Here is a 25,112-nt window from a genome sequence, read left to right as displayed (position 1 = left end):
TCGTTGGTCGCTGAAGAAAGTCCAGAACTTTATTTCGTCGCTGGACTCCTGCTGACATCGCTGGATCGGCGTGTGTGACACCGATCCAGCGATGTCTTCACTGGTAACCAGGGTAAACATCGGGTAACTAAGCGCAGGGCCGCGCTTAGTAACCCGATGTTTACCCTGGTTACCATGCCAAAAGTAAAAAAAAACAAACACTAGATACTTACCTACAGCCGTCTGTCCTCCAGCGCTGTGTTCTGCACTCCTCCTGTACTGGCTGTGAGCCGGAAAGCAGAGCGGTGACGTCACCGCTCTGCTTTCCGGCTCACAGCCAGTACAGGAGGAGAGCAGAGAAGCAGAGCGCAGCGCTGGAGGACAGACAGCGGTAGGTAAGTATCTAGTGTTTGTTTTTTTTTACTTTTAGCATGGTAACCAGGGTAAACATCGGGTTACTAAGCGCGGCCCTGCGCTTAGTTACCCGATGTTTACCCTGGTTACCGGCATCGTTGGTCGCTGGAGAGCGGTCTGTGTGACAGCTCTCCAGCGACCAAACAGCGACGCTGCAGCGATCCGGATCGTTGTCGGTATCGCTGCAGCGTCGCTTAATGTGAAGGGGCCTTTACAGTGCTGCAGGCTTCACAGCGCCTGCTCTGAGCAGGCGCTGTGAAGCCACTTCCCTCCCTGCAGGACCCGGATCCTGCGGCCATTTTGGATCCAGGCCTGCTACAGGGAGGGAAGTAGGGAGACCCTCGCAGCAACGCGATCACATGGCGTTGCTGCGGGGGCTCAGGGAAGCCCGCAGGGAGCCCCCTCCCTGCGCGATGCTTACCTATACCGCTGGCACACCGCGATCATGTTTGATCGCGGTATGCCGGGGGTTAATGTGCCGGGGGCGGTCCGTGACCACTCCTGGCACATAGTGCCAGATGTCAGCTGCGATAGGCAGCTGACACCCGGCCGCGATCGGCAGCGCTCCCCCCGTGAGCGCTGCCGATCACATATGACGTACTATCCCGTCGGTGGTCATACGGGCCCACCCCACCTCGACGGGATAGTACATCTAATGTCAGAAAGGGGTTGAGAGGGGATTGGATAACTTTCTTGAAAAGTATAATGTTGCAGGGTATATATACTAGATTCCTTGATAGGGCGTTGATCCAGGGAACTAGTCTGATTGCCGTATGTGGAGTCGGGAAGGAATTTTTTCCCCAAAGTGGAGCTTACTATTTGCCACATGGTTTTTTTTGCCTTCCTCTGGATCAACATGTTATGGCATGTTAGGTTAGGCTATGGGTTGAACTAGATGGACTTAAAGTCTTCCTTCAACCTTAATAACTATGTTACTATGTTAGAATAAAGCAATTCAAAATGTCAGAGTTCTTTTCCTGGGTTAAATTTGATAAATCAGGATTTCTTCTCCAGTTTGGGTTATAAAACCATAAATCCACATATCTTTGATCCAAAATTGATATGTTGGCCTAATCATGAAGAACTTCAATACTGAATATTTATTGTATCATGAGATAACTACATCTACCTGGTGGTCATTGCATCTCCCTGCTTATTATAGAACGGGTGTTCTGTAGTGATGAGCAAACATGCTTGGTGATACTCAGATATCACTTGAGTATCTGGGTGCTTCGATGACCTCGGCAGTTGTCGATCATTGGCTGGGTCTCGGTTTGAATGCTTAAATCCCCGCCCTGCATGTTTGGCACCTGTTACACAGCCAATAAACCAGCGGGGATTGCCTGCCAGTCACTCTAATGATGTAGCCATCTTAATAGTGGCATTACTGTGGCCACTTCATCAGAGGTTATAAAAGGACCGATGCCGCTGCGCTCGGCTCAATGATGCCATTGTACAGCTCAGGTTGTGGTTTGAATTTTTTTTTAAAAAAGCTTGGCCTGTTACCGGTGTCTAATTTTTTTTAAATTAAAAACATTTACTTTAATTTTATCAAGGAAACCCTGTTTCCAGAGACCTAGCAATCACAAAGTGCGTAAGGTGTGTGGTAAGGGACGGGGAAGTGCTGATGATGGTGCACACAAACAGCGAGGACGTGGGACAGGTGCAACTGTGCCTGCTGCTGGAGCACAAGCAACACGCCCATCCATGACACAGTTTCCTGTCCCATTTTGCAAGGAAAGCACGGGACACCACTTTTGAAGCCACACCAATGTGAAAAGGTGGTCGGTTGGATAGCAGATAATGCTTCCAGCACAATTGCCAGCACCACGCAGTCTGCCACACTGTCCAGTTTCACCTCCCAAAAGTCTGGATCACTTAATCCTCACCCGGATCCTACTTCCTCCCACCATGTCGTGTCCCAGTAGACAAGTGATCCCACACTAGGACACTCCAAGGAGCGATGCATAAAACTTAGTGCAGCCTCGGTAACAAGAAGATGACAGTGGGGAACGGCACATTTTGTTTAAGGAGGTAGATGATGACGAGACACAGTTGCTGTGGTGTGACACCACTGCCTCTTCCCATGTGCTAGTTGTTTGCAAATCCATTGTCCATGTCACTGGTGCAGAAATCTCCCGCCCTGCATCTGTCCTTCCACATTCTGAGGCACCATCATTAGGCACTTCCAAATCTTTGTCCCAGCACAGCATTCACCTGTCCTTACACCAAGCCTTGGAATGGAAAAGAAAGTTCCCAGCTACCCATCCACAGGTCCAAATGCTAAACAAGCACATTTCCAGGCTGCTTGCCATGGAAATGTTGCCGTTTAGACTTGAAGACACGGAGGATTTCCGCCGACTCATGGCACTCCGTATTTAGTCCCCAGCCACCACTATTTCTCCCGGTGTGGTACCTTGTATCAGTATGTGTCCAGGAACATCACCCGTGCCATTACTAATGCGTTTACTGGAATTGTCCACTTAACGACCGACACATATACAAGCGCTTGTGGCCAGGGACGCTACATTTCCCTAACTGCACTGTGGAGGTCGGGACAGAGTCCCACCCTGGCACGGCACATGTGCTACCAATGCTGAGGATTGCTGGCCCTACTTCTAACAAGATTTCTTCCACCTCCTACACCAGTTCCTGCACTCCTTCCTGCTCCTCCACATCCTCCATCTCCGATGTTATATCTCAGAGCACGTGGTCCATATCAGTCAGAAGCTGGAAGCTCTGCAGAACTACCTCAGCAAATATCCGGCAACAGGCTCTGGTTAAGCTAATTTGTGTAAGAGACACTGCGGCAAAGTTATTAAAAAGAATAACAGACCAGACAGATCTGTAGCTCCCACCACCAAACCTCCAATCAGGCATGGTCTTATGTGATAATGGCTGTAACCTGGTGGCGCCTGTGAAGCTTGGCAAGCTCACACACGTACAATGCTTGGCCCATGTGCTCAATTTGGTAGTTCAGCAGTTTCTGAAAACCTACCTAGATTTGCTAGAGCTTCTGGTCAAGGTACACCCAGTCAGTGCCCATTTCCGCACGTCAGCTATAGCTGCCGCTGCTCTGGGGGTGCTGCAGCAGCACATGCAAATTCCACCTCACCAACTGGTGTGTGACGTGACTATGCGCGTGTAACTCCACAAAGCACAAGCACAGCAGAGGCCTGTAGTGGAATACCAGCTGCAACACGCGCATCGATATTCTGGTCAGCCTCCGTTCATAACAACTGAAAAGTGGGCATGGATGTCTGACATTTGTGCGGTTCTCCAAGACTTTGAGGACGCCACAAAGATGGTGAGTGGTGATGATGCCATAATCAGAGAGCCAATTAAGCTTCTGTGCCTACTTAAACACAATTAAACATAAATCTTTGCATGTGGACCTGGTGGAGATGGATGAAGACATGAGACACGAAGATATTACCCAGCCTAGGCTCATCTCATTTGCTCAGCGCAGATTGAGCAACAAGGAGGAGGCGGAGGCTGAGGAAGAGGTACAGGAGCCGGTTGCTAGCGCAACAGGGGTTAGTACCTACACAAGCTTTGTCCATTCTCTCCTACATGGATGGAATGAGGAGGGGAATAAGGAGGAAGAGAGGAAGGAGGAAGAGAAGGAGGAAGAAATGGAGGGCCGTCATCATGGTGGGGACAGGCAAGTGTTGGCTGTAGGGAGCTTGGCACATATGGAAGACTTTATGTACCTCTGCCTTACCCGTGACCCTCGCATTGTATTCATCACGCTTCCTCGCCCAACCAAGGAGGAGAGGCGAGGGAGACACACACCAGGTACAACAGAGGCATGGACCAATTACATGACACCCACCATCCAGGCCCTGAAGGCTGGGTATTGTTGACAAAGAGGGAAAAGTTTTTAAAGATGGTCAAGCAATACCTGGCCAACAAAACCAGCGTACTCCCTAATTCCTCTGCGACCTTCAACTATTGGGTCTCAAAGCTGAACATCTTGCATGAGCTGTCCCTCTATGCCTTGGAGGTGTTGTTCTGTCCTACAGCTAGCATCTTGTCTGAGCAGGTGCCGCCAGGTAGGTGGGGTGGGGGTCACAACAGACAGGCTCACTCTGATAAAAATTAACAAAGCCTAGATTAGCCTGGACTTTTCCACACCACCAGAAGACAGCAGCACATAGATTATTCTTAATCTTCAATATTTGAATAATGCCCTCCAGTTGTTGCCTTGGGATGGATGACCCTCTCATTTTTTTCTGGCTTTGTGCTGTGTGCAGATGCTTTATGAATGTAGAAGTATCAGAACTACACTTTTTTGATATTTGTAGGAGATACTACAGTTGGTACTTTGAAGGGTACATGGATGACCCTACTTGTAATTTTTGGCAGACTTTGCTCTATGTACAGATCTTTTATGAATGTGGGAGTAACACAACTACACTTTTTTCACAATGTTTGAATGAGGTAATACAGTTGGTGCCTTCAAAGGTGTATGGATGTTCTTGCTTCCCTCCTCATAAATTACACTGAAATCTCCATTTTTTAAATAAAGATTTCAGTTTTGGTTTACTGAAATTATAATTTTTTTAATCCTTTTTAAACTTTGCCTTATACACAAGCCATTATACAGGAAAGATTGTTTCTTAACATTTTTTCCTGTCAACTCTAACTTCTCGTCAATTTTGAATGTTTTATTGTCACTCCTTAAAGTGGCATAAAAATGTGACATAATTGTTCTCAGCAGTGATCTGGGTGTCAGAGATGCTTCTAGAGGTCTTCCCCATGCTGTTCTCCTTTCATTTCGCACTTTTTCTATCCATTTCAACATTTTCACTGTCCCCCAGACCTCCTTGTAGGGTCTGCTGGAAAAATGTTTGGCTATCCCATTGACTCCCATTATACTTGTTACTCTAAACGAGCATCTGAGCATTTTAGCGATTGCTAGTGTTCTGTTATGCAGCAATAGAGCTAATGTTGGCTTTCTTGACTGTTAGATGTGTGCAGAACTGTCAGCTCTGCACCTTCAATTTATACAGCATTATTCTCATTAGGTTCGATTAAAAGCAATAGTTAGCAAGGCTTTCTCAGCATCTATATGAAAACACAGTTGTTAGGGTATGTGCACCTGATGTCTTATTCAGGAAGATTCCGCTCTGAACACCGCCGGAAAATGCGCTAACTAAAAAGTGAAAATAATGAGCATATGCATTTAAACAGGTGCTTCTCACAAAAATAGAATATCATCAAAAAGTTAATTTATTTCATTTCTTCAATACAAAAAGTGAAACTCATATATTATATAGTCATTACAGAGTCATCTATTTCAAGTGTTTATTTATGTTAATGTTGATGATTATGGCTTACAGCCAATGAAAACCCAAAAGTCATCTCAGTAAATTAGAATAATTAACAAAAAAACACCTGTAAAGGCTTCCTAAGCGTTTAAAATGGTCCCTTAGTCAGCTTCAGTAGGCTCCACAATCATGGGGAAGACTGCTGACTTGACAGATGTCCAGAGGCAGTCACTGCCATACTCCACAAGGACGGTAAGACACAAAAGAAGCTGGCTGTTCACAGAGTGCTGTATCCAAGCATATTAATGAAAAGTTGAGTGGAAGGAAAAAGTGTGGTAGAAAAAGATGCAAAAGGAACAAGGATAACCGCAGCCTGAAGTCATTGCTTCAAGAGCCACTACACACAGACGTATCCAGGACATGGGCTACAAGTGTCGCATTCCTTGTGTCAAGCCACTCATGACCAATAGACAATGCCAAAAGCGTCTTACCTGGGCCAAGGAGAAAAAGAACTGGACTGTTGCTCAGTGGTCCAAGGTTTTGTTTTCAGACGAAAGTAAATTATGCATTTCATTTGGAAATCAAGGTCCCAGAGTCTGGAGGAAGAGTGGAGAGGCACACAATCCAAGCTGCTTGAGGTCTAGTGTGAAGTTTCCACAATCAGCGATGGTTTGGGGAGCCATGTCATCTGCTGGTGTAGGTCCATTGTGTTTTATCAAGACCAAAGTCAGCACAGTCGTCTACCAGGAAATTTTAGAGCACTTCATGCTTCCCTCTGCCGACAAGCTTTTTGGAGATGGAAATTTCATTCTCCAGCAGGATTTGGCACCTGTCCACACTGCCAAAAGTACCAATACCTGGTTTAAAAACAACATTATCACTGTGCTTGATTGGCCAGCAAGCTCACCTGACCTTAACCTCATAGAGAATCTAGGGGTATTGTCAAGAGGAACATGAGAGACACCAGACCCAACAATGCAGACTAGCTGAAGGCTGCTATCAAAGCAACCTGAACTTCCATAACACCTCAGCAGTGCCGCAGGCTGATCGCCCAACCAAGTTATATATATATATATATATATATAGGATCCAATCGGTAAACGGTGTAGCGAGAAAAAAAATTGAAAAGTCAGAATTACGTTTTTTGGGTTGCTGCAACATTGCAATAAAATGCAATAACAAGCGATCAAAAGATCGTATACACAATAAAATGATATAAATAAAAACGTCATGTCTGAACGCTAAATAAGTCCTCAACTGGCCCCAGATCCCAAAAATGGAGATGCTAAGGGTCTTGGAACATGGCCACATTTTTTTTTTTTTTTACAAACGTTGGAATTTCTTTTCACCACTTAAATAAAAAAGAACCTTGACATGTTTGGTGTCTGTGAACTGGAAATGACCTGGAGAATCATAATGGCATGTCAGTTTTAGCATATAGTGAACGTGGTAAAAAAAAATCCAAAAAACAATTATGGAATTGCACTTTTTTTGCAATTTCACCGCATTTGGATTTTTTCTCTCCTGTTTTCCAGTACATGATATGGTAAAATCAATGGTGCCATTCAAAAGTACAACTCATCTCGCAAAAAACTAGCCCTCACATAGCCATATTGATGGAAAAATAAAAAGTTATGGCCGTGGAAAGAAGGGGAGCAAAAAATGGAAACACCAAAAAAATACCCTGGTCCTTAAGGGGTTAAAATCATTTTTCAAGCTGATGTTATAAAGTATTCTAATCTACTGAGATAATGACTTTTGGGTTTCCATTAGCTGTAAGCCATAATCATCAACATTAACAGAAATAAACACTTGAAATAGATCACTCTGTTTGTAATGACTCTATATAATATACGAGTTTCACTTTTTGCATTGAAGAACTGAAATAAATTAACTTTTTGATATTATAATTTTGTGAGAAGCACTTGTACAGTATGTAAATGTGACTTGCTGTTCATATGGTCAGTTTTTTGGCCGTCTTTTAAATAAAGTTTCCAAAGACGCCTAGTGGTTAAAAGAAGTGAGCTGACCATTCTTCAGGCATTTTCTGTTCTAAGAATACCCTATACTTTCTAACAGTCAATGAAAAGGCTGAAAAAAGCCTAGATGGCATCTTTTTGAGTGTTTTACCAGCGTTTTTGCATCAAAAACTGTTAGCAATTACTCCATTGTTGACAGAAGTAAAACAGAAAAAGTTGCACAAACATCAGTAAAATAAACACCCCCAAAAATTATGGAAAAACAATTAAAAAAAAAATTGCAGAAGGTCAAAAACGTTAAAAAATGTAACAAGTGAAAAGATCCTACAAAAGTAATACAAAAAAATCAGACAGGAACCACTGGTCAGGGGTCTGAGGATTGCGTCTCTTGAGTTAAAGACGCTGGCTTTTGCTGACAATTTACTATTCTTGATCACCAACCCTTCCCAGGCCTTCCCGATGATCCTAGATATTTTTCAGCAATTTGGACACCTATACAATTTTAAAATAAACACCTCAAAATCCCTAGCCTTAAATATCTCCCTTCCCCACTCCTAATTATCCGCGATATGCACTCAGTACCCCTTCACTTGGTCCACACATTCTATAAAATATTTGGGTATAATTATAACAAGAGACCCTAGTCATCTCCTCCAAGCCAATTACTCCACATTATCCAAAAAGGTGCAAGGCCTACTGAAATCTTATAATTTGCCCACACTTTCATGGTTGGGACGCATTAACGTTTTTAAAGCGTACATTATGCCAATTATCTTATACACCCTAAACATGGTCCCTATTAACATCCCACAAACCTATTTTAGAAACCTAAAATCCCTAATAACCAAGTTCATATGGAAACAGAAACCAGCCAGAATAACATATAGCTTTCTTTCCCACTCTGAGAATGCCTGACCCAGCTTTATATTTCAAAGCAGTTCACATATGCAGATGGTTGAGGATGGGTAGCTAGTCACGAGAGAGGAGACCATGATGACTTAGATCTAGCATTGCTGGGACCGACTGGAATACCCTATCTCTGGTCAATGGCGAAGCCTCCTACCGAGTCTAGACTGGATGAGGTGACTCTAACAACACTTAGAATTAGACGCTTATTACACAAAGAACTTCCTCTAGACTCCTTCCCCTCTATGTTCACCCCAATTTGCACTATACCATTTCTGCTGGACCCAAGTTATAGGGATCCATATGGTTTGTAGTCTTCTCTTCCCAATGAACCCTTAAAAAACTTTTACAACAATAGTATCTTTCAGGGAGGGGCCTGGCCTTCTGGTTCCCGGAAACAACCCAATAACTTTCTCCAAATGCAACATATCAGACGCATGCTCCTTAATTTCAAAAAGAAGTTTCCCTGTAAGACTAACTGGTCTTGGCTTGACATATTGTCTAGAGCCCCTCATCCTAAAATGAAAAGCGTCTCCCGTGTCTACGCACACCTCAATTCCACATATGACTAATCTAAACCTACATTCATCCATTCCTGGGAAGTGGAGGTGGGAGTTGCCTTCACGGAGACGCAAATCTCGAAACTTCTAGCTAATACACGTGGTTTCTCTCGGTGCATATAACTTCAGGAGAATTCATACAAAATTTTGACTAGGTGACATTTGACCCCAGCTAAGCTGTCGCATCTAGGTCTTGCGGACGATAGCTCTTGTTGGTGCTGCCATAGCTCCTTAGGCCATCACACCCATATTTTCTGGGACTGCTCTAAACTGAAAACATTTTGGGGAGAAATTAATACGTTTGTTAAGAGACTACAGTTAACCAAGACTAATCTATAGGCTTACAAAGTTTTACTTTCCTGCTCGTCAAAAAATTACAGGCCTAAGAAACACAGACTTCTGCCACTGCTGCTCAGCGCGGCTAAGCATTTGATCACTTTGCATTGGAGAGATGCTTCCCCTCCAACTTTGGCTGAGTGGATTTCCAAGGTTGACCAAATCTCGCAACTGGAAGAATTGTCTAGTTGGGAAATGAACAGCCATAACCTGTTCGAGCGGGTTTGGTCCCCTTGGAAGGAACTGCGAGCCACCCTACCTGTTTGACTTGCCAACATATTTCACTGTGTGCCTAATTAGTTAAAGCTGTTACTGGTTGTAATTTCACTGTATCCATTTGATTATTGGCTAGGACTCGACGTATGGTACCATTTCGATTTGTTCTAGTTGAAACCCCTGGACCTTCCCGCTGTCTTATCCTTTGTCTTTTGTTCCCTATCCCACCCTCTTTCCCTTTCTACCCCAAACCCCAACTTTGTCCCTTCCCCCTCTCCCTACATACTTTCCCTCACCCCACTTTCCAACACTGTGGTTCTGGAGATCATAATGCCTATTCTTGTACAACTGTCATGAACCTTTTGTTTTTGCCTATGTTGGCTACGTTTGTTTATTAATAAAGAATTTACAAAAAAAAAAGATCCTACAAAACAGGGGTGTCAAACTGCATTCCTCGAGGGCCTCAGACCATGCGTGTTTTCAAGATTTCCTTTGCATTACACAAGGTGCTGGAATCATTCTGTGCAGGTGATTAAATTATCATCTGTGCAATACAAGGAAATCCTGAAAACATGACCTGCTTGCGGCCCTCGAGGAATGCAGTTTGACACCCCTGCTACAAAAGATACTTCAAACAAAGAAACGTCCGGCCAACATTTTTTGAAGCATTTTCTTGAAAACCTTGATAGTACGCCCAACTGAAAAAGACACTGTGTGAGCACTTAGGGTTCCCATAAAGAAGGAAGCCATGAAATTAGTGCGTACTGTTTAGATCCACTTGAAAATAATTTCTGCCCCTCTGTGGAAGCATCTAGATTTTTTCCTGATCAATCAGAAACCTATATTTCTTTTTGCTTTATTTGTTACTGTCACCAAAGTGGTCAGCAATGGTAAGAAGGGAGGCAACGTACAGCAATATACAGTGGGGCAAAAAAGTATTTAGTCAGTCAGCAATAGTACAAGTTCCACCACTTAAAAAGATGAGAGGCGTCTGTAATTTACATCATAGGTAGACCTCAACTATGGGAGACAAACTGAGAAAAAAAAATCCAGAAAATCACATTGTCTGTTTTTTATCATTTTTTTTGCAAATTATGGTGGAAAATAAGTATTTGGTCAGAAACAACCAATCAAGATTTCTGGCTCTCACAGACCTGTAACTTCTTCTTTAAGAGTCTCCTCTTTCCTCCACTCATTACCTGTAGTAATGGCACCTGTTTAAACTTGTTATCAGTATAAAAAGACACCTGTGCACACCCTCAAACAGTCTGACTCCAAACTCCACTATGGTGAAGACCAAAGAGCTGTCAAAGGACACCAGAAACAAAATTGTAGCCCTGCACCAGGCTGGGAAGACTGAATCTGCAATAGCCAACCAGCTTGGAGTGAAGAAATCAACAGTGGGAGCAATAATTAGAAAATGGAAGACATACAAGACCACTGATAATCTCCCTTGATCTGGGGCTCCACGCAAAATCCCACCCCGTGGGGTCAGAATGATCACAAGAACGGTGAGCAAAAATCCCAGAACCACGCAGGGGGACCTAGTGAATGAACTGCAGAGAGCTGGGACCAATGTAACAAGGCCTACCATAAGTCACACACTACGCCACCATGGACTCAGATCCTGCAGTGCCAGACGTGTCCCACTGCTTAAGCTAGTACATGTCCGGGCCCGTCTGAAGTTTGCTAGAGAGCATTTGGATGATCCAGAGGAGTTTTGGGAGAATGTCCTATGGTCTGATGAAACCAAACTGGAACTGTTTGGTAGAAACACAACTTGTCGTGTTTGGAGGAAAAAGAATACTGAGTTGCATCCATCAAACACCATACCTACTGTAAAGCATGGTGGTGGAAACATCATGCTTTGGGGCTGTTTCTCTGCAAAGGGGCCAGGACGACTGATCCGGGTACATGAAAGAATGAATGGGGCCATGTATCGTGAGATTTTGAGTGCAAACCTCCTTCCATCAGCAAGGGCATTGAAGATGAAACGTGGCTGGGTCTTTCAACATGACAATGATCCAAAGCACACCGCCAGGGCAACGAAGGAGTGGCTTCGTAAGAAGCATTTCAAGGTCCTGGAGTGGCCTAGCCAGTCTCCAGATCTCAACCCTATAGAAAACCTTTGGAGGGAGTTGAAAGTCCGTGTTGCCAAGCGAAAAGCCAAAAACATCACTGCTCTAGAGGAGATCTGCATGGAGGAATGGGCCAACATACCAACAACAGTGTGTGGCAACCTTGTGAAGACTTACAGAAAACGTTTGACCTCTGTCATTGCCAACAAAGGATATATTACAAAGTATTGAGATGAAATTTTGTTTCTGACCAAATACTTATTTTCCACCATAATATGCAAATAAAATGTTAAAAAAACAGACAATGTGATTTTCTGGATTTTTTTTTTCTCAGTTTGTCTCCCATAGTTGAGGTCTACCTATGATGTAAATTACAGACGCCTCTCATCTTTTTAAGTGGTGAAACTTGCAGTATTGCTGACTGACTAAATACTTTTTTGCCCCACTGTATATTAGTAATTAAGTCACTAATGAGGGTATAAGCACCTTCTCAAACTCTGACCACAGGGTATGTGTACACGTTCAGGTTTTTTCGCGTTTTTTTCTCTCGATAAAACCGCATTAGAAACTGCAGACATATGCATCCTATCATTTAGAATGCATTCTGCAATTTTTGTGCACATGATGCGTTTTTTTTCGCGAAAAAAACGCATTGCGGTAAAGAAAAGCAGCATGTTCATTAATTTTGCGTTTTTTTCGCGTTTTTCCCGCTATTCTATGCATTTGGAAAAAACGCAAGAAAAAACGCATCAAAAACGTGCAAAAACGCATCAAAAATGCGCAAAAAAACGCATGTGGATTTCTGGCAGAAATGTCAGGTTTTTGTCAGGAAAATTTCTGCCAGAAATCCTGACGTGTGCACATAGCCTAAAGGTTTACAATGCTTGGCAGAGTTTCAGGTTATGCCCCGCTGATGAGTCTACACTTGGAACGTTTACATGCATTAGCTAACACACCTTTGCTGAAGCATAATCTGGTTAAATCTTGCAGAAACTGGACTTGTGTGCTCGAGGTTCATGAACGCTAGGAATACAAGCCTTATAAAATTTACATAAGTCTCTCATCTACAAGAACAACGTGTTCAGAAGACTGGTGCAATTATGTGAAGCACACAAATCTCTGTCAATTAGCTCTCCACTGCCACAGACATGGCCCTTGGCTCATAACTTTTCTTCTTCTTACATTAAGAAGCACTGGGTCTTGACTAATGAAGCCTCCACTTGGCTAACTTAAGTACAATTGTATCCTTTACATATTGTCTATGGGTCCTCATCAAATAAAATGTCCTTACAGTGTCTGGAATTGTCATAAATCATCTTAATACTAAATTACCTCTAGCACGGCATCTTCTGGAAGGTCAGTACAATGGACAGCATTTTTCACTTTATTTTTACCAAACTGTGCGCGCAGCGTCCTAGGTCGTAGATGACGTGCTATCTCCTAAAAGAACAAAAAAAAAAAACAAGAATAGCCAATAGTGAAAAAAAAAATAGTCATGTATTATACAAAATATAAATTTGATATTTGAAAAAGTGTTAAATTTAGCGAATTTTCCTTCAAACACATAATACACAACGGAAAACCACAAACACACACGTTAGATAGCTGTTTGTTGAATTTGATGATTTAATTACCTATGTAAAAAGAAGTCTAAACTAAAGATACCGTCACACTGAACGATATAGTTAACGATATCGTTGCTTTTTGTGATGTAGCAACGATATCGTTAACTAAATCAGCTCTCCAGCGACCAAACAGCGACGCTGCAGCGATCGACATCGTTGTCGGTATCGCTGCAGCGTCGCTAAATGTGACGGTACCTTAAGCTCAAGAGCACTGTATAGTTAGAAATTAGATATTCGTTAAATCCGATTTTTTTTAAGGTCTCGCTCTCTCTCCGATAAATTCAGCACATCTTTTGCCCATCTTGTCTAGGTTTATGACAATATAATAATAAATCCACCCAGTTTTGTTTCACATCAAATATTTCACTTTCACTTAATAAAAGAACATTAAAATAAGCTGTACATTTGATGGCATTTGAATCAGTATAGGTTTACAGTGGGGGAAATAAGTATTTGATCCCTTGCTGATTTTGTAAGCTTGCCCACTGACAAAGACATGAACAGTCTATAATTTTAAAGGGTAGGTTAATTTTAACATTGAGCGATAGAATATAAAAAATAAAATCCAGAAAATCACATTGAATTGTATAAATTATATACATTTATTTGCATTTTGCAGTGAGAAATAAGTATTTGATCCCTCTGGCAAACAAGTCTTAATGCTTGGTGGCAAAACCCTTGTTGGCAAGGACAGCAGTCAGACTTTTTTTTTTTATAGTGGATGATGAGGTTTGTGCACATGTCAGGAGGAATTTTGGTCCACTCCTCTTTGCAGATCATCTCTAAATCATTAAGATTTTGAGGCTGTCACATGGCAACTCGGAGCTTCAACTCCCTCCATAAGTTTTCTATGGGATTAAGTTCTGGAGACTGGCTAGCCCACTCCATGACCTTAATGTGCTTCTTTTTGAGCCACTCCTTTCTTGCCTTGGCTGTATGTTTTGGGTCATTGTCTTGCTGGAAGACCCAGCCACGACCCATTTTTAATGTCCTGGCGGAGGGAAGGAGGTTGTCACTCAGGATTTTACGGTACATGGCTCCAATAATTCTTCCATTGATGTGGTGAAGTAGTCCTGTGCCCTAAGCAGAGAAACATCCCCAAAACATGTTTTCACCTCCATGCTTGACAGTGGGGACGGTGTTCTTAGGGTCATAGGCGGCATTCGGCATTTCACTTCCTCCAAAAACAGTGAGATGAGTTAAAGCCAAAGAGCTCAATTGTTATCTTATCTGACCACAGTACCTTCTCCAAATCACTCATAGAATCATCCAGGTGTTCATTAGCAAACTTCAGATGGGCCTGCACATGTGCGTTCTTGAGCAAGGGGATCTTGCGGGCACGGCAGGATTTCATGGTGACTGTGTTCCCAGTTGCATTGAGATCAAAAACAAGTCCCCCTGTGTAGTTTCAGGTTGATCTCTCACCTTTCTCATAATCAAGGATACCCCACGAGGTGAGATTTTGCATGGTGCCCTAGATCCATGTCGATTGACAATCATTTTGTATTTCTTCCATTTTCTTACTATTGCACTAACAGTTGTCTCCTTCTCACCCAGCATCTTACTTAATGTTTTGCAGCCTATTCCACCTTTGTGCAGATCTATGATCTTGTCCCTGACATTCTTATAAGGCCGGAATCACACATGCGAGAAACACGTCCGAGTCTCGCATGTGAAATCCACTTTCTGGCGCCGGCACTGTGGAGCGGAGCGTGCGGCCGCATAGCAACACATGGAGCCGCACGCTCCGCTCTGGAGTGCTGGCGCCACAGCTTGGATTTCACATGCGAGACACGGTCGTGTTTATTGCATGTGTGATCCCGGCCTTAAGCTCTTTGTTCTTGCCCATGTTGTAGAGGTTAGAGTCTGGCTGATTAACTGAGTCTGTGAACAGGAGTCTTTTATAAAGGTGACTATGTAAGACAGCTGTCTTTAATGCAGGTTAGAAGTTGATTAGGAGCGTCTTTCTGGTCTGTAGGAGCCAGAATTCTTAATGGTTGGTTGAGGATTAAATGCTTATTTCTCACTGCAAAATGCAAATAAATTTATATAAAATTTATACAATGAGATTTTCTGGATTTTTTTTAAATATTCTATCTCTCAATGTTAAAATTAACTTACCCATAAAATTATAGACTGTTCATGTCTTTGTCAGTGGGCAAACTTACAAAATCAACAAGGGATCAAATACTTATTTCCCCCACTGTATATTAGTTGTTCTACACAAGTCCTGGCTTCTTACCAAATGCCAAACTTTATCTGTATCAGGAAATAGCTGAACTGCTCTACAGAAGGTGTGGTGTACTGTCCTGATGTTGTAACAGTGATTGAGTAATTGAGTAATAAGTTGGGCAAAAAAAAAATCCCTGGAGGGTACTAGCTGCTTTTTATTTTGCACAAGTTTGTGGGAAGGCAAAGGAATACGTCTACATTGAAAACAAAATGTTCTGCATTCATAAAGTGTCTGCTGTCAAACATGGGAAAATGTCCTTCAGCTTCAAGTAGCTGGAGTAAAAGGGTTGTCCCTGTAACAACCCTTTGGAATTAAAAACATTAAAAGTGTTTTTAGCTGTTGTAAATCGTAAACTAGCTGTAGCACACATGGCCTGTGGTGGTGCATAATGCTCTCACAGAGGACATACTGAAATCACCATTTTGTCAGTAGTATATGCATAAGCCAAAGGCAAATAACAAATCTGGGAACTATGCATTTTGTAAGCCTGTATAGTGCAGGTAGAAAAACACGCAAAAGAATATTCAATATTGGAATTATTTGCATGTGTAAGGGTTTTACAGACCAATTTGGGAAAGATTTGGGGATATTAAATAAACTACGGTAGATACAAAGTCACTCCTATTATTTCCTCAACCCTACATTCTGATGTTAGTGAGGACATGGACTGAAATCTAGAAGTTTGATCATACATCTTAGATTAAAAGTTGCTCAACTTGCCAATTGTAGCAGGACCAGATGATCAACTAATTTGTACAGGGGGAGGGAGACATGCAAGGGAGATAAGTCGCAGGCAATTTGAACTGGTTTTCCTGATCCTTTTTTTCTCCAGGCAGGGGCCCCATATACAATCTATATCAGTGGTCCCCAACTCCAGGCCTCGAGGGCCGCCAACAGTGCAGGTTTTCAGGATTTCCTTAGTATTGCACAGGGGTTGGAATCATCCCCTGTGCAGATGATCACATTACCACCGATGCAATACTAAAGAAATCCTGAAAACCTGCACTGTTGGTGGCCCTCGAGGCCTGGAGTTGGGGACCCCTGATCTATATATATAATTGCCTAGGGGTTTTTCCGTCTGTCTGTCTGTCTTTCTGTCTGTCTGTCCTGGAAATCCCGGCTCTCTGATTGGTCGAGGCCGCCAGGCCTCGACCAATCAGAGACCGACACAGCATCGACGTAGAAATCCCGCGTCTCTGATTGGTCGAGGCCGCCAGGCCTCGACCAATCAGCGACGGGCACAGCGACGATGATGTCATAAAGGACGTAGACATCCTGCGTCTCTGATTGGTCGAGGCCGCCAGGCCTCGACCAATCAGCAACGGGCACAGCGACGATGTCATAATGGTTGTCATGGCGACGATGATGTCATAAAGGTTGCCTCGACCAATCAGCGAAGGGCACAGTCCGGAAGAAAATGGCCGTTCCTTACTCCCCGCAGTCAGTGGCCGGCGCCCGCATACTCCCCTCCACTGACACAAAGTTAATGCCGGCGGTAACGGACCGCGTTATGCCGCGGGTAATGCACTCCGTTACTGCCGCTATTAACCCTGTGTGTCCCCAACCTTTTACTATTGATGCTGCCTATGCGACATCAATAGTAAAAAATGTAATATTAAAAATAATAAAAAAACAAAAAGCCTGCTATACTCACCCTCCGTTGTCCGCTGAGCCGCTCGCGCCGGCCGCCATCTTCCGTTTCCGGCGATGCATTGCGAAATTACCCAGAAGACTTAGCGGTCTCGCAAGACCGCTATGTCATCTGGGTAATTTCGCAATGCATCATGGGAACGGAAGATGGCGGCAGCCGCGCGCCTATCGCCAGAGCTCCGCTGGATCCCAGGAGGTGAGTATATAACTATTTTCTATTTTAATTATTTTTTTAACAGGGATATGGTGCCCACACTGCTGTATACTACGTTGGCTGTGTTACATACCGCGTGGCTCTGTGCTGTATACTACATAGGCAGTGTTATATACTGCGTTGGCTGTGCTATTACGTGGCCACTGTTATATACTGTGTGGGCTGTGCTATATACTACGTGACTGGGCAGTATACTACGTGGCTATGTGCTGTATACTACGTGGCTCTGTGCTGTATACTACGTCGCTGGGCAATATACTACGTGACTGGGCAATATACTACGTGGCTCTGTGCTGTATACTACGTGGCTCTGTGCTGTATACTACATCGCTGGGCAATATACTACATGACTGGGCAATATACTACGTGACTGGGCAATATACTTCATGGCTGGGCAATATACTACGTGGCTGGGCAATATACTACGTGGCTGGGCAATATACTACGTGTCTGTGCTGTATACTACGTTACTGGGCAATATACTATGTAGCTGGGCAATATACTACGTGACTGGGCAATATACTATGTGGCTCTGTGCTGTATACTACGTGGCTCTGTGCTGTATACTACGTCGCTGGGCAATATACTACGTAACTGGGCAATATACTACGTGACTGGGCAATATACTACGTGACTGGGCAATATACTACGTGTCTGTGCTGTATACTACGTCGCTGTGCAATATACTACGTCACTAGGCAATATACTACGTAGCTGGGCAATGTACTACGTGACTGGGCAATATACTACGTGGCTGTGCAATATACTACGTGGCTGTGCAATATACTACGTGGCTGGGCAATATACTACGTTACTGGGCAATATACTACGTGGCTGGGCAATATACTACGTGGCTGGGCAATATACTACATGGCTGTGCAATATACTACGTGGCCGCGGAATATACTACGTGGCTGGGCAATATACTATGTGACTGGGCAATATACTTCGTGGCTGTGCAATATACTACGTGGCTGTGCAATATACTACGTGGTTGGGCGATATACTATGTGACTGGGTGATATACTACGTGGCTGGGCAATATACTACGTCGCTGTGCAATATACTACATCGCTGGGCAATATACTACGTGGCTGGGCAATATACTACGTGACTGGGCAATATACTACGTACAGTGGGGCAAAAAAGTATTCAGTCAGTCAGCAATAGTGCAAGTTCCACCACTTAAAAAGATGAGAGGCGTCTGTAATTTACATCATAGGTAGACCTCAACTATGGGAGACAAACTGAGAAAAAAAAATCCAGAAAATCACATTGTCTGTTTTTTTATCATTTTATTTGCATATTATGGTGGAAAATAAGTATTTGGTCAGAAACAAACAATCAAGATTTCTGGCTCTCACAGACCTGTAACTTCTTCTTTAAGAGTCTCCTCTTTCCTCCACTCATTACCTGTAGTAATGGCACCTGTTTAAACTTGTTATCAGTATAAAAAGACACCTGTGCACACCCTCAAACAGTCTGACTCCAAACTCCACTATGGTGAAGACCAAAGAGCTGTCAAAGGACACCAAAAACAAAATTGTAGCCCTGCACCAGGCTGGGAAGACTGAATCTGCAATAGCCAACCAGCTTGGAGTGAAGAAATCAACAGTGGGAGCAATAATTAGAAAATGGAAGACATACAAGACCACTGATAATCTCCCTCGATCTGGGGCTCCACGCAAAATCCCACCCCGTGGGGTCAGAATGATCACAAGAACGGTGAGCAAAATCCCAGAACCACGCGGGGGGACCTAGTGAATGAACTGCAGAGAGCTGGGACCAATGTAACAAGGCCTACCATAAGTAATACACTACGCCACCTGTTGTGAATTTGCTTTTTGGCTCCCTCTAGTGGTTACTAGTTTTTTGACTCTGGTTTTTCTGTCTTTCCTTTTATCCGCACCTGGGTCGTTAGTTAGGGGCGTTGCTTTATAAGCTCCCTGGACACTCAGTTCTATGCCTGGCAACGTAGTTATCAGAGCTAATCTGCTGTGCTCTTGTCTACTGATCCTGGTCCGGTTATTCAGCTAAGTCAATTACTTTGCTTTTTGCTATTTGTTTTTGGTTTTGTATTTTTGTCCAGCTTGTTCCTAATCTGTATCCTGACTTTTGCTGGAAGCTCTAGGGCGCTGGTGTTCTCCCCCCGGACCGTTAGACGGTTCGGGGGTTCTTGAATTTCCAGTGTGGATTTTTGATAGGGTTTTTTGTTGACCATATAAGTTACCTTTCTATATTCTGCTATTAGTTAGCGGGCCTCTCTGTGCTAAACCTGGTTCATTTCTGTGTTTGTCATTTCCTCTTACCTCACCGTTATTATTTGTGGGGGGCTTCTATCCTGCTTTGGGGTCCCTTTCTCTGGAGGCAAGAGAGGTCTTTGTTTTCCTCTACTAGGGGTATTTAGATTCTCCGGCTGGCGCGAGTCATCTAGGATCAACGTAGGTATGACCCCCGGCTACTTCTAGTGTTGGCGTTAGGAGTAGATATATGGTCAACCCAGTTACCACTGCCCTATGAGCTGGATTTTTGTATCTTGCAGACTTCCACGTTCCTCTGAGACCCTCGCCATTGGGGTCATAACAGTTTGCCAGGCCTATATTAAATGTTTAATGCATTGCAAAAGAGGGATTATAAGAAAGAAGATTCTGAGTTTTTTTTTTTTTCTCCTCTCTCATTTTTTTTTTTTTTTTTTTCTTCATCCCCTTTACCTCAGAGTGGCTTATGCTTGCTGCAGACATGAATGTCCAGACCTTGATTACAAGTGTGGACCAGCTGGCTACTCGTGTGCAGGGCATACAAGATTATGTTATCAGAAGTCCTGGGTCAGAACCTAAGATACCGATTCCTGAACTGTTTTCCGGAGACAGGTTTAAGTTTAGGAATTTCAAGAATAATTGTAAATTGTTTTTGTCCCTGAGACCCTGTTCATCTGGAGACTCCGCTCAGCAAGTAAAAATTGTTATTTCGTTCTTACGGGGTGACCCTCAAGATTGGGCTTTTTCGCTGGCGCCAGGAGATCCGGCATTGGCTGATATTGATGCGTTTTTTCTGGCGCTCGGTTTACTTTATGAGGAACCCAATCTTGAGATTCAGGCAGAAAAGGCCCTGCTGGCTATGTCTCAGGGGCAGGACGAGGCTGAAGTGTATTGCCAAAAATTTCGGAAATGGTCCGTGCTGACACATTGGAACGACTGTGCACTGGCCGCTAATTTTAGAAATGGTCTTTCTGATGCCATTAAAGATGTTATGGTGGGTTTTCCCATTCCCACAGGTCTGAATGATGCTATGGCACTGGCTATTCAAATTGACCGGCGATTGCGGGAGCGCAAGACCGCAAATTCCCTCATGGTGTTGTCTGAACAGACACCTAATTCGGTGCAATGTGATAGAAAAACCGCAAATTCCCTCATGGTGTTGTCTGAACAGACACCTGATTTAATGCAATGTGATAGAATCCTGACCAGAAATGAGCGGAAAATTCATAGACGCCGGAATGGCTTGTGCTACTACTGTGGTGATTCTACACATGTTATCTCAGCATGCTCTAAACGTATAGCTAAGGTTGTTGGTCCGGTCACCGCTGGAAATTTGCAACCTAAATTTATTCTGTCTGTAACTTTGATTTGCTCACTGTCGTCTTATCCTGTCATGGCGTTTGTAGATTCAGGTGCTGCCCTGAGTCTTATGGATCTGTCATTTGCTAAGCGCTGTGGTTTTACTCTTGAACCATTAGAAAATCCTATTCCTCTTAGGGGTATTGATGCTACGCCATTGGCAGCAAATAAACCGCAGTATTGGACACAGGTTACCATGTGCATGACTCCTGAACACCGCGAGGTGATACGTTTTCTTGTTTTACATAAAATGCATGATTTGGTTGTTTTAGGGCTGCCATGGTTACAGACCCATAATCCCGTCCTGGACTGGAAGGCTATGTCAGTTTCTAGTTGGGGCTGTCGTGGTATTCATGGGGATATCCTGCCTGTGTCTATTGCTTCTTCTACGCCTTCGGAAGTTCCGGAGTATTTGTCTGATTATCAGGATGTCTTTAGCGAGTCCAGGTCCAGTGCATTGCCTCCTCATAGGGACTGTGACTGTGCTATAGATTTGATTCCAGGCAGTAAATTTCCTAAGGGAAGACTCTTTAATCTGTCGGTACCTGAACATACCGCTATGCGTTCGTATATCAAGGAGTCTTTGGAGAAAGGACATATTCGTCCGTCTTCTTCCCCTCTTGGTGCAGGATTCTTTTTTGTGGCTAAAAAGGACGGATCTTTGAGGCCTTGTATTGATTATCGGCTTTTAAATAAGATCACTGTCAAATTTCAGTATCCTCTGCCGCTGTTGTCTGACTTGTTTGCCCGAATTAAAGGTGCCAAGTGGTTCACCAAGATAGACCTTCGTGGTGCGTACAACCTTGTGCGCATTAAGCAAGGTGATGAATGGAAAACCGCATTCAATACGCCCGAAGGTCATTTTGAGTACTTGGTGATGCCTTTTGGGCTCTCCAATGCGCCTTCAGTTTTTCAGTCCTTTATGCATGACATTTTCCGGAAGTATCTGGATAAATTTTTGATCGTTTATCTGGATGATATTTTGGTTTTTTCTGATGATTGGGACTCGCATGTGGAGCAGGTCAGGTTGGTCTTTAAAATTTTGCGTGAAAATTCTTTGTTTGTCAAAGGCTCAAAGTGTCTCTTTGGTGTACAGAAGGTTCCCTTTTTGGGGTTTATTTTTTCCCCTTCTGCTGTGGAGATGGACCCGGTCAAGGTCCGAGCTATTCTTGATTGGACTCAGCCCTCGTCAGTTAAGAGTCTTCAGAAGTTCTTGGGTTTCGCTAACTTCTACCGTCGTTTTATCGCTAATTTTTCTAGCGTTGTGAAACCTTTGACGGATATGACCAAGAAGGGCTCCGATGTAGCTAACTGGGCTCCTGCTGCCGTGGAGGCTTTCCAGGAGTTGAAACGCCGGTTTACTTCGGCGCCTGTTTTGTGCCAGCCCGATGTCTCACTTCCCTTTCAGGTTGAGGTGGATGCTTCGGAGATTGGAGCAGGGGCCGTTTTGTCGCAGAGAGGCCCTGGTTGCTCTGTTATGAAACCTTGTGCCTTTTTCTCTAGGAAGTTTTCGCCTGCCGAGCGAAATTATGATGTGGGCAATCGGGAGTTGTTGGCCATGAAGTGGGCATTTGAGGAGTGGCGTCATTGGCTCGAGGGTGCTAAGCATCGTGTGGTGGTCTTGACTGATCACAAAAATCTGATGTATCTCGAGTCTGCTAAACGCCTTAATCCGAGACAGGCCCGCTGGTCATTGTTTTTCTCCCGCTTTGATTTTGTTGTCTCGTATTTACCAGGTTCAAAGAATGTGAAGGCCGATGCTCTTTCTAGGAGCTTTGTGCCTGATGCTCCTGGAGTCGCTGATCCTGTTGGTATTCTTAAGGATGGAGTTATCTTATCAGCTATTTCTCCGGATCTGCGACGTGTGTTGCAGAGATTTCAAGCTGATAGGCCTGAGTCTTGTCCACCTGACAGACTGTTTGTTCCGGATAAGTGGACCAGCAGAGTCATTTCCGAGGTTCATTCCTCGGTGTTGGCAGGTCACCCGGGAATTTTTGGCACCAGAGATCTGGTGGCCAGGTCCTTTTGGTGGCCTTCTTTGTCAAGGGATGTGCGGTCATTTGTGCAGTCCTGTGGGACTTGTGCTAGAGCTAAGCCTTGCTGTTCTCGTGCCAGCGGGTTGCTCTTGCCCTTGCCTGTCCCGAAGAGACCTTGGACACATATCTCCATGGATTTCATTTCTGATCTTCCGCTATCTCAGGGCATGTCTGTTATCTGGGTGATATGTGATCGCTTCTCCAAGATGGTCCATTTGGTTCCTTTGCCTAAGCTGCCTTCCTCTTCCGATCTGGTTCCTGTGTTTTTCCAGAACGTGGTTCGTTTGCACGGCATCCCTGAGAATATTGTGTCAGATAGAGGATCCCAGTTCGTTTCCAGGTTCTGGCGATCCTTTTGTAGTAGGATGGGCATTGATTTGTCGTTTTCCTCTGCTTTCCATCCTCAGACTAATGGACAGACGGAGCGAACCAATCAGACTTTGGAGGCTTATTTGAGGTGTTTTGTCTCTGCTGATCAGGACGATTGGGTGACATTCTTGCCGTTGGCTGAGTTTGCCCTTAATAATCGGGCTAGTTCCGCCACCTTGGTTTCGCCTTTTTTCTGCAACACTGGTTTCCATCCTCGCTTTTCTTCAGGTCATGTGGAGTCTTCTGACTGTCCTGGGGTGGATTCTGTGGTGGATAGGTTGCAGCGGATCTGGAATCATGTGGTGGACAACTTGAAGTTGTCACAGGAGAGGGCTCAGCGCTTTGCCAACCGCCGCCGCGGTGTGGGTCCCCGACTACGCGTTGGGGATTTGGTATGGCTTTCTTCCCGCTTTGTTCCTATGAAGGTCTCCTCTCCCAAATTTAAACCTCGTTTTATTGGTCCTTACAAGATATTGGAAATCCTTAATCCTGTATCTTTTCGTCTGGATCTTCCTGTGTCGTTTGCTATTCACAATGTATTTCATAGGTCCTTGTTGCGGCGGTACGTTGTGCCTGTAGTTCCTTCTGCTGAGCCTCCTGCTCCGGTGTTGGTTGAGGGCGAGTTGGAGTACGTGGTGGAGAAGATCTTGGATTCTCGCCTCTCCAGGCGAAGACTTCAGTACCTGGTCAAGTGGAAGGGCTATGGTCAGGAGGATAATTCCTGGGTGGTCGCCTCTGATGTTCATGCGGCCGATTTAGTTCGTGCCTTTCATGCCGCTCATCCTGATCGCCCTGGTGGTCGTGGTGAGGGTTCGGTGACCCCTCACTAAGGGGGGGGTACTGTTGTGAATTTGCTTTTTGGCTCCCTCTAGTGGTTACTAGTTTTTTGACTCTGGTTTTTCTGTCTTTCCTTTTATCCGCACCTGGGTCGTTAGTTAGGGGCGTTGCTTTATAAGCTCCCTGGACACTCAGTTCTATGCCTGGCAACGTAGTTATCAGAGCTAATCTGCTGTGCTCTTGTCTACTGATCCTGGTCCGGTTATTCAGCTAAGTCAATTACTTTGCTTTTTGCTATTTGTTTTTGGTTTTGTATTTTTGTCCAGCTTGTTCCTAATCTGTATCCTGACTTTTGCTGGAAGCTCTAGGGCGCTGGTGTTCTCCCCCCGGACCGTTAGACGGTTCGGGGGTTCTTGAATTTCCAGTGTGGATTTTTGATAGGGTTTTTTGTTGACCATATAAGTTACCTTTCTATATTCTGCTATTAGTTAGCGGGCCTCTCTGTGCTAAACCTGGTTCATTTCTGTGTTTGTCATTTCCTCTTACCTCACCGTTATTATTTGTGGGGGGCTTCTATCCTGCTTTGGGGTCCCTTTCTCTGGAGGCAAGAGAGGTCTTTGTTTTCCTCTACTAGGGGTATTTAGATTCTCCGGCTGGCGCGAGTCATCTAGGATCAACGTAGGTATGACCCCCGGCTACTTCTAGTGTTGGCGTTAGGAGTAGATATATGGTCAACCCAGTTACCACTGCCCTATGAGCTGGATTTTTGTATCTTGCAGACTTCCACGTTCCTCTGAGACCCTCGCCATTGGGGTCATAACAGCCACCATGGACTCAGATCCTGCAGGCC

At 44.1% G+C, this 25,112-nt stretch overlaps 1 protein-coding gene across 1 annotated transcript in view; it reads right to left on the bottom strand.

Annotated features, from left to right (window-relative positions):
• NME7 (NME/NM23 family member 7) overlaps nt 1-25,112 on the bottom strand; it is a 373,917-nt gene that overhangs the window by 38,972 nt on the left and 309,833 nt on the right. Inside the window, exon 11 of the mRNA XM_069761686.1 lies at nt 13,074-13,181. Coding sequence (XP_069617787.1) covers nt 13,074-13,181 — 108 coding nt within the window. The remainder of the gene's footprint in view (nt 1-13,073; nt 13,182-25,112) is intronic.

Source organism: Ranitomeya imitator, chromosome 3, assembly GCF_032444005.1.
Source record: "Ranitomeya imitator isolate aRanImi1 chromosome 3, aRanImi1.pri, whole genome shotgun sequence".
In the NCBI taxonomy this organism is placed as follows: Eukaryota; Metazoa; Chordata; class Amphibia; order Anura; family Dendrobatidae; genus Ranitomeya; species Ranitomeya imitator.
This window is presented reverse-complemented; position numbering and strand designations above follow the sequence as displayed.